This window comes from Sander vitreus, chromosome 2 (assembly GCF_031162955.1).
Source record: "Sander vitreus isolate 19-12246 chromosome 2, sanVit1, whole genome shotgun sequence".
In the NCBI taxonomy this organism is placed as follows: Eukaryota; Metazoa; Chordata; class Actinopteri; order Perciformes; family Percidae; genus Sander; species Sander vitreus.
Genome location: NC_135856.1, coordinates 97,501 through 107,500, shown reverse-complemented (window position 1 = coordinate 107,500; position 10,000 = coordinate 97,501). Strand labels below are relative to the sequence as shown.

At 48.2% G+C, this 10,000-nt stretch overlaps 2 protein-coding genes across 2 annotated transcripts in view; one reads left to right on the top strand and one right to left on the bottom strand.

Moving 5' to 3' along the window:
* Positions 1-3,628: 3,628 nt before the first annotated feature.
* On the bottom strand, positions 3,629-5,977 carry LOC144530767 (stonustoxin subunit beta-like). The gene is made up of 2 exons (XM_078270485.1): positions 5,971-5,977; positions 3,629-4,388 (listed from the first exon to the last, which is right to left on the bottom strand). The coding sequence occupies exons 1-2, from the start codon at positions 5,975-5,977 to the stop codon at positions 3,823-3,825; spliced, it is 573 nt and encodes a 190-aa protein (XP_078126611.1). The 3' UTR covers positions 3,629-3,822.
* LOC144531405 (calpain-2 catalytic subunit-like) overlaps positions 5,948-10,000 on the top strand; it is a 25,562-nt gene continuing 21,509 nt past the window's right edge. The window contains exons 1-6 of the mRNA XM_078271513.1: positions 5,948-6,023; positions 6,164-6,259; positions 6,374-6,622; positions 6,728-6,797; positions 7,609-7,727; positions 9,103-9,236. Of these exons, the coding sequence (XP_078127639.1) occupies positions 5,976-6,023; positions 6,164-6,259; positions 6,374-6,622; positions 6,728-6,797; positions 7,609-7,727; positions 9,103-9,236 (716 nt within the window). The 5' untranslated portion in view covers positions 5,948-5,975. The remainder of the gene's footprint in view (positions 6,024-6,163; positions 6,260-6,373; positions 6,623-6,727; positions 6,798-7,608; positions 7,728-9,102; positions 9,237-10,000) is intronic.

The following is a 10,000-nucleotide window of genomic DNA, read 5'->3' as shown; positions in this document are numbered from 1 at the left end:
CCCACAACGGCCATCTTAGCAATCATTCTTTAACCAGATAATTCATTTGTTATCACAGTGAAGTTAGCAGAAGGATACATGTGAGACTACAGACGGTTTTATACAAAACACACATTCTGTTTATGGAAATAAGATTCATTGGATTATATGCAGAAGAAGAATAAAACATGTTCTAATGAAGAAAATACCTTAATTGTGAAGGAACATCTTTATTCTTTGATTTTCAAACTGAAACAGATTTACATTTGTTGAAACATGTTGAACTCCATCCATCCATCCATCTTCATCCGCTTATCCGGGGTCGGGTCGCGGGGGTAGCAGCTCCAGCAGGGGACCCCAAACTTCCCTTTCCCGGGCCACATTAACCAGCTCCGACTGGGGGATCCCGAGGCGTTCCCAGGCCAGTTTAGAGATATAATCCCTCCACCTAGTCCTGGGTCTCCCCCGAGGCCTCCTCCCAGCTGGACGTGCCTGGAACACCTCCCCTAGGGAGGCGCCCAGGGGGCATCCTTACCAGATGCCCGAACCACCTCAACTGGCTCCTTTCGATGCAAAGGAGCAGCGGCTCTACTCCGAGCTCCTCACGGATAACTGAGCTTCTCACCCTATCTCTAAGGGAGACGCCAGCTACCCTCCTGAGGAAACCCATTTCGGCCACTTGTACCCTGGATCTTGTTCTTTCGGTCATGACCCAGCCTTCATGACCATAGGTGAGGGTAGGAACAAAAACTGACCGGTAGGTTGAGAGCTTTGCCTTCTGGCTCAGCTCTCTTTTCGTCACAACGGTGCGATAAATTGAATGTAATACCGCACCTGCTGTGCCGATTCTCCGACCAATCTCCCGCTCCATTGTCCCCTCACTCGCGAACAAGACCCCCAAGGTACTTGAACTCCTTCACTTGGGGGTAAGGACTCATTCCCTACCTGGAGAAGGCACTCCATCGGTTTCCTGCTGAGAACCATGGCCTCCGATTTAGAGGTGCTGATCCTCATCCCAGCCGCTTCACACTCGGCTGCGAACCGATCCAGTGAGTGCTGAAGGTCACAGGCCGATGATGCCATCAGGACCACATCATCTGCAAAAAGCAGCGATGAGATCCCCAGCCCACCGAACTGCAACCCCTCTCCACCCGACTACGCCTCGATATCCTGTCCATAAATACAACAAACAGGATTGGTGACAAGCGCGAGCCCTGGCGGAGGCCAACTCTCACCTGAAACGAGTCCGACTTACTGCCGAGAACTCGGACACAGCTCTCGCTTTGGTCGTACAGAGATTGGATGGCCCTGAGAAGGGACCCCCTCACCCTGTACTCCCGCAGCACCTCCCACAGTATCTCCCGGGGCACCCGGTCATACGCCTTCTCCAGATCCACAAAACACATGTAGACTGGTTGGGCATACTCCCAGGCTGCCTCCAGGATCCTTGCGAGAGTAAAGATCTGGTCCGTTGTTCCACGACCAGGACGGAATCCGCATTGTTCCTCTTCAACCTGAGATTCGACTATCGACCGAACCCTCCTTTCCAGCACCTTGGAGTAGACTTTACCGGGAGGCTGAGAAGTGTGATACCCCTGTAATTGGCACACACCCTCTGGTCCCCCTTTTTAAAAAGGGGAACCACCACCCCGGGTCTGCCACTCCTTAGGCACCGTCCCCAGACTTCCACGCAATGTTGAAGAGGCGTGTCAACCAAGACAACCCCTCCACACCCAGAGCTTTAAGCATTTCTGGACGGATCTCATCAATTCCTGGGGCTTTGCCACTGTGGAGTTGTTTAACTACCTCAGCAACCTCCACCAGGGAAATTGATGCCAATCCCCCCATCATCCTCCAGCTCTGCCTCTACCATAGAGGGCGATTAGTCGGATTTAGGAGTTCCTCAAAGTGCTCCTTCCACCGCCCTATTACCTCCTCAGTTGAGGTCAACAGCGTCCCCATCCTTACTGTACACAGCTTGGATGGTTCCCCGCTCCCCCCTCCTGAGGTGGCGAACGGTTTTCCAGAAGTACCTTGGTGCCGACCGAAAGTCCTTCTCCATGTCTTCTCCGAACTTCTCCCACACACAGAGGCTGCAGCCCTTCGGGCCCTTCGGTACCTTGCAACTGCCTCCGGAGTCGTCTGGGATAACATATCCTGGAAAGACTCCTTCTTCAGTCGGACGGCTTCCCTGACCACCGGTGTCCACCATGGTGTTCGTGGGTTACCGCCCCTTGAGGCACCTAAGACCCTAAGACCACAGCTCCTCACCGCAGCTTCAGCAATGGAAACTTTGAACATTGTCCACTCGGGTTCAATGCCCCCAGCCTCCACAGGGATGCACGAAAAGCTCCGCCGGAGGTGTGAGTTGAAAGTCTGTCGGACAGGGGCCTCCTCCAGACGTTCCCAATTTACCCGCACTACCCGTTTGGGCTTACCAGGTCTGTCCAGAGTCTTCCCCCACCCCCTGACCCAACTCACCACCAGATGGTGATCGGTTGACAGCTCCGCCCCTCTCTTCACCCGAGTGTCCAAAACATACGGCCTCAGATCAGATGAAATGATTATAAAATCGATCATTGACCTTTGGCCTAGGGTGCTCTGGTACCAAGTACACTTATGAGCATCCCTATGTTCGAACATGGTGTTCGTTATAGACAATCCATGACTAGCACAGAAGTCCAACAACAAACAACCACTCTGGTTTAGATCAGGGAGGCCATTCCTCCCAATCACGCCTCTCCATGTGTCTCCATCATTACCCACGTCGCGTTGAAGTCCCCCCAGCAGAACTATGGAGTCCCCGACTGGAGCCCCATGCAGGACTCCACTCAAGGTCTCCAAGAAGGCCGAATACTCTGACCTCTTGTTTGGTGCATATGCACAAACAACAGTCAGAGTTTTCCCCCCCACAACCCGCAGGCGTAGGGAGGCGACCCTCTCGTCCACCGGGTTAAACTCCAACGTAGCGGCACTCAGCCGGGGGCTTGTGAGTATCCCCACACCCGCCCGGCGCCTCACACCCTGGGCAACTCCGGAGAAGAAAAAGAGTCCAACCCCTATCCAGGAGTATGGTTCCAGAACCAAGACTGTGCGTAGAGGTAAGCCCCACCAGATCTAACCGGTAGCGCTCCACCTCCCGCACAAGTTCCGGCTCCTTCCCCCACAGAGAGGTGACATTCCACGTCCCCCAGAGCCAGCCTCTGCTGCCCGGGTCTGGTCCGTCGAGGCCCCTGACCTTCACTGCCACCCATGTGGCAGCGCACCCGACCCCAGCGGTTCCTCCCACAGGTGGTGGGCCCATGGGATGGAGGGATGTCCGCCACGTAGCTTTTTCGGGCTGTGCCCGACCGGGCTCCGTGGCAAACCCGGCCACCAGACGCTCGCTGACGAGCCCTCCATCTGGGCCTGGCTCCAAACGGGGGCCCCGGGCTTCCTCCGGGCAGGGTCACTTCATCCCTTCCTCGATTTTTCATAGGATTTTTTAACCATTCTTTGTCTGGCCCCTCACCTGAGACCACTTTGCCTTGGGAGACCCTACCAGGAGCACAAAGCTCCAGACAACACAGCCCTCAGGTTCATAGGGACACACAAACCTCTCCACCACGATAAGGTGATGGTTCCCGGAGAAGAAGTCTTTTTTATGTTTAAACCTTTATGGAAATAAATCACTAACAGCTGAAGCTGCTCCAATAAAACATGATTACAGTGAAAATCACAGTTTATACACAACTAGTTTTCATCCCTGAGGAGATCATTTCAACATTACTAAAGAAGAAGAACATTTCTGACATTAAAGACACAATCAGTGAGACAAAGTGAAGTCTCGTCCTCCACCAACATTTAAACCACAGGACAGGAAGTTGTCTCCTCCTTCAGAGAACACAGAGACATTGAGCAACCATCTGACCAGAACCCAAACCCAGGATAAAGAGGTTCAGTGAATGTGGTGTTGAAGGTGTGGAGGTGGATCAGTGAGTCAGAGGAGACTGAGTAGAAGGACAGAGAGCCAGCAGGACAGTCCACATACACTGCTACTCTACCAGCGTCAGAGGAGGAAAAAGGGAGGTCAGTTCTTTTGTGATTGTGCCAGACAGAGTAACAACCATCAGAGCAGAACAGACTCCAGGACAAATTATTACATCCAAACCAACAGTCTTCACTGTCTCCACTCCTGTTGATTCCTCTGTAACTCACTGCTACACGGACATCTCCTCTCATCTCGACCTCCCAGTAACAGCGACCAGTCAGAACATCTCTACACAGCAGCTGAGGACACCAGCGGTCAAACCTCTCTGGATGATCAGGATATGGCTGATCCTCATCCACCCATGTTACCTTCCTGTTGTTGTCAGACAGTTTGAGTTCTCCGTTCATTGTGTTCATGTCCAGTGTGAGTTCACAGGAATCTGATGGAGAGAAGGAGACACAACACAGCAGCAGTCAATAACATCATTAGTTAAACTTTAGTTAATAATTATTATACTGTTAATGAAATTATATTTAATAATGTAATAATGAATAACTGCATATGGGCTAAACACAACTTTAACTAACTTGGTTGGGATTGGAGTATGTACGTAAAGTAAACAGTAATGACAGACAAGGTCGGACGGTAAAACCTGACCAATTTATGTCAGCAATTAATTGCGGTTAAACAAAGAAACTGTGATTACGTAGGCCTAGCACTGAGTAGCAGTAGCAAATGACATGCTGTCCTAAAGATCTGTTTCTACATATATGAAAAGTAAAGCACTGTAATTATTTATTTCACATATTACTGGCAGCACCACAGTGACGTTTGCTGTAAGGCAGCACCATGTACACTTCCAGAGTCCTGCTATTCTTGCACCACGTGTAAGTATGCAAACAAAACACTCAAATGAGAAAACACTAAGATAAAGGTAGAAGATGTGTTGAGCAGTGATAGTGAGAGAGGCTAAATCTGTCCCTCCAGGATTTCACAATGTCGCTATTGCAACAATTCACACAAATTCAACCAATCAGCAATTTTGACCAATCACCACAACTTTACCGGAGTTTTCTGACTTGAACCAATCACAGCAGTCCCATGTGCCAGACGTTGCGTCAGTATGTGACACTGAGAGCCACTGACCAAGCGGGAGTGAGAACGGGTTGACGTAACACCAACCCAGTCTCACGGCAGTTCATGATGGCATCACGAAAATGAACTTGGCACAAGTAAGGACATGTGTCTTTGGTAGATTATTTCTCTGTGGTAAACATGCTTTTTGGGAATAAATGTTATACCGTTGGAAAGCCTGTTTAGTTCCCTTCACCATTTGTAAGGAACATGCATTAGTGGGATGAGCAGCAGCGCTGAGTATGGGGGTTGCACCATGAAATGACTTGTTTGGTGTTTGGTGGATTGGATGATTGAAGTTTGAAGAAACAAGACATATTGGCAATTGAACAATTGATTCATTTCACCAACAGGAGCTTCAGTAGCGTGTGGAAGAACCATACACAGCCACAACATCCCTCCTCCTCACGCTGGTCACCAGCCTGGTCTCACACTGCTGGGGGATGGCATCCCATTCTTCAACCAGCAGTCCTGACCTCAACCCCGTTCAACACTTGTGGGATCAGCTTGGGCGTGCTGTTGGTGCCAGAGTGACCAACACAACCACGTTGGCTGACTTGCGACAAATGCTGGTTGAAGAATGGGATGCCATGCATGCATGAACGTGTAAATATATATCCTTTTATCTGTAACCTCTGACATACTGTCCTTGTGTTTGTGTGTGTGTCTGTGTGTCTGTCTATGTGTATATGTATGTGTATGTGTGTGTGTGTGTGTGTGTGTGTGTGTGTGTGTGTGTGTGTGTGTGTGTGTTATTTTGGTATTTCTGTTGTTTTCTTTGTAATAAAGGCATACTATGTAACTTTTCCCTCTTCAGTCCCCTACAGGTTGTCTCATTGGAACTACAGCTCGCACGGCTGTTAATCGGGAGCTACCGGCCACCTCACCTGCCATGCTGCAGGCTGCATCACCATGGTTACCAGCTGCTGCAGAGTTTCAGGTGTGTTTCAGGTGTGTAAACACCCCGCTGTCTTAATCAGACTGTTTGCTTTCTCAATAATTCAGATAATGATTCTGATATCACTCTGAAGCTCCGCCCCTTCACACCTGACCAGCTTTATACCTGACACACTCACACAGGTCACCTCACACCTCAGCCAGACAGCAGCACACGGTCAACAACATTTAGGCAACTACAGCCGACGTTTTAACGCCGACTTTCAGCGCCAAATCTCGGTAAGATCTCAGCAGCTCTGGCTGAATCTCAGCAGATTCCCCTAAACTCTGAAGATTCTCCGTAGACTCTCTATACTCTTTAGACTCTATAATCTTTCTGTAATCTCTGTTTAGACTCTCCGGATGGCGAACACGGCAGCAGAGCTGGCCCGGAGGAAGGCCCGGGAGGAAGATGGCGCCGGTTGCCGGGACAACGCTGTCCCCTTCAACCAGCAGAGCTTTAAGCAGCTGCAGAGCGAGTGTCTGCAGACCGGCTCGCTGTTCTGTGACCCGACCTTCCCCGCAGGATGGGACTCGCTGGGGTACAACCAGCTGGGACGCTACTCCTCCAAAACCAAAGGCGTGGAGTGGAAACGCCCCACGGTGAGCTCAGGCACCACGGACAGCTCGTTATTTACTTAAAACAAAGTCCAAAATGACTAACTTCTGATCTGGTGTGTAATCATTAATCATGTCTCGTCCAATCAGGAGCTGTGTTCTAATCCTCAGTTTATTATCGACGGAGCGAAGAGAACGGACATCTGTCAGGGAGAATTGGGTAACACACACACACACACACACACACACACACACACACACACACACACAGACACACACACACACACACACACACACACACACACACACACACACACACACACACACACACACACACACACAGACACACACACACACAGACACGCACACTCACACACAGAGACACACACACACACACACAAGCACACACACACACACACACACACACACACACACACACACACACACACACACACACACACACACACACACAGAGACACACACACACACACACACACACAGACACACACACACACACACACACACACACGCACACAGACACATAGACACACACCCACACACACAACACACACACACACACACACACACAGACAAACACACACACGCACACACATGCACACACACACACGCATGCACGCACGCACGCACGCACAGACACACACGCACGCACACACACACACACACACACACACACAGACGCATGCACTCCCACAGCACACACACAAACACACACAACCAAACACACACACGCACACACATGCACACACACACACACACACACACAAAAGCCCTGCTCTGTGTTTGTAGGCTTGTTAACGTGCCCTGCTCTGTGTTTGTAGGCTTGTTAACGTGCCCTGCTCTGTGTCTGTAGGCTTGTTAACGTGCCCTGCTCTGTGTTTGCAGACGTGTTAACGTGCCGTGCTCTGTGTCTGCAGGCTTGTTAACGTGCCCTGCTCTGTGTCTGCAGGGGTGTTAACGTGCCCTGCTCTGTGTCTGCAGGGGTGTTAACGTGCCCTGCTCTGTGTCTGCAGGCGACTGCTGGCTGCTGGCGGCGCTCGCCTCTCTGACTCTGGACCCTCAGATTCTGAGCAGAGTGGTTCCTCCTGGACAGAGCTTCAGCTCACAGTACGCCGGCATCTTCCACTTCCAGGTCACACACACCTTCATCTCTCTGCAGTGATGATTAGCATCAAGGTCCCGCTTCAAAACTGAGTAACAGGCTTTGTTTTCCTCCGTAGACTACCAGAAATGTCTTTTCCTATGAAAGAGAGTCTCATTTGCATATTTAAACATAACAAATCTTTTAGCAACCAAGCTTTATTTCTTCCACTAGGGCTGCAGATGATATTTCAATCATAAAAGTTGATAGGAAACAAAATGTCTGGGTTTCATATCGGCCGTTTAGAGGTTTCCAGCAGCCTCATATTTAGAGACGTGGAGGATAAACTCTGTCAGAAGAATCAAGTCAGTCTTAACTTGGATTCTTTTTAGACACCGACAGAAATCCTTAGTATCCAGTATCGAAAAATGTCTCTATGGAGTTGATTAATCTTTGGGTACACTTGCGCGCGACACCGTCACATACTCTGAAATGTAGTGAAGTAGAAATAAAGAATAGAATAAAATGGTTATGCGTAAAGTACAGACCTGTACCTCATCAGCTCCAACAACCATTTATAATACTCATGTCTCCAGAGTCTGCATATTGAGAAATATACAGTAAGTTACTGGGGCAAATCAGACAGATTAAGATCAAGTTAGACTGGATAAAAGCTGAAAAAAACCAAAACCCAAATTAAAGGCAGGATTGGTAATGTTGAAAAGCTAGCAGGATTTGAAAGATGCATCTCTTCGGGGGCTCCGTCTAACACTCGTTGTGAATTACCGTATAGTACAGGAGAAGCTCTCAGGCAGTTTGGACTTCCATCAGCTGTTTAAGTGTAATGACTAATGTTAACTATCATTTTAGTGATCAATAATGAGCCTGTGTCTATGTTATCTCCTTACATATACCTACGCTCTCCGTCTCTGCTAGATTGGGAATGATTGAGATTTCTCTTGGCACAGCTACCAGAAGACTTCCAACTTTCAGACAGGTTGCTCACGTCACATCTACGTCTTCAAGCTCAGTTGGAGGCTGCTCAGTAACGCTCAGCCATCACCGGGAAAGAGCTTCTAATATCTTCTAATATCTTCTAATATCTTCTAATATCTTCTAATATCTTCTAATATCTTCTAATATCTTCTAATATCCTTCACTGGTCTCCGTACAAGTCTAACGGTGTCGCTTCATCCATTCATTTGATTGTCTATGGTTAAACACTGACGTACCGCTAAACATTACATTTATATACTCTGATCATTAACATCTCTGTTTATCTCTGAATGACTGTCTGCCTGTAACACTGTTAACAACTCTTTACATAAAGCTGTTTTTTTTTAGCTTTGAGAAAAAAAATTTTTAGGGTGAGTTTTTTTTGTCCCGCCTCCACAGGAAGTGACATCATGTGTTGTTGTGTGTGCAGCTGTGGCAGTACGGGGAGTGGGTGGATGTTGTCGTGGACGACCGGCTGCCAACCAGAGACGGGAAGCTGCTGTTCGTCCACTCAGCGGAGGGAGACGAGTTCTGGAGCGCTCTACTGGAGAAAGCCTACGCAAAGTAAGACCCCCCCCCCTTCAGCCAGGGCGGCCCACAGTGGTATTATAGGCAGGATAGGCAAACGCTCGGGGCGGCCCACAGTGGTATTATAGGCAGGATAGGCAAACGCTCGGGGCGGCCACAGTGGTATTATAGGCAGGATAGGCAAACGCTCGGAGCGCCCGCAGTCCAGATAAGTAAAAACAAGTTAACAGTAAGAAAAAATGCCAATAAAGGAGGAAAATAGTGTAAAAAACCTTTGAAAAAGTGACAAAAAACGGTGAAGCAAGCGTCAAAACTATCAACAAAGCAACAAAACCGTTAAGAAAATTAACAAAAAATGTTGAAAAAGCAACAAAAATGCCGGAAGAAGAGACAAAAATAGCTAGAATCTTGCGTAGGGCAACAAATTGGTTCTGCGTTCCTGATCCCCTGAGGATGATCCTCTGACTCTTCATCATGTTAACCCTCGTGTTGTCGTCCCGTCGACCTGCAACTTTTAGCAGTTCAAATTTTAAATGAAAAACCGTTATCAACGTTTTGGTCGTCTTTTTCAACACTTTTGTGGCTTTCCCGATGATTTGTCACTTTTTTCAACGTTTGTTAACTTTTTTTTTTGAAGTTTTTCTGTTTTTTTCCCAAATTTTTTAAACTTTGTTTTTTTTGACATTTTTGTCACTTTTTTCAAGTTCTTTTATTAATTTATTTCTTCTTCAAATGTTATAAAATTGACTAAAACACCCAAATTCAATGAAAGTAGTGAACTGATTATTTATTTCACTTGT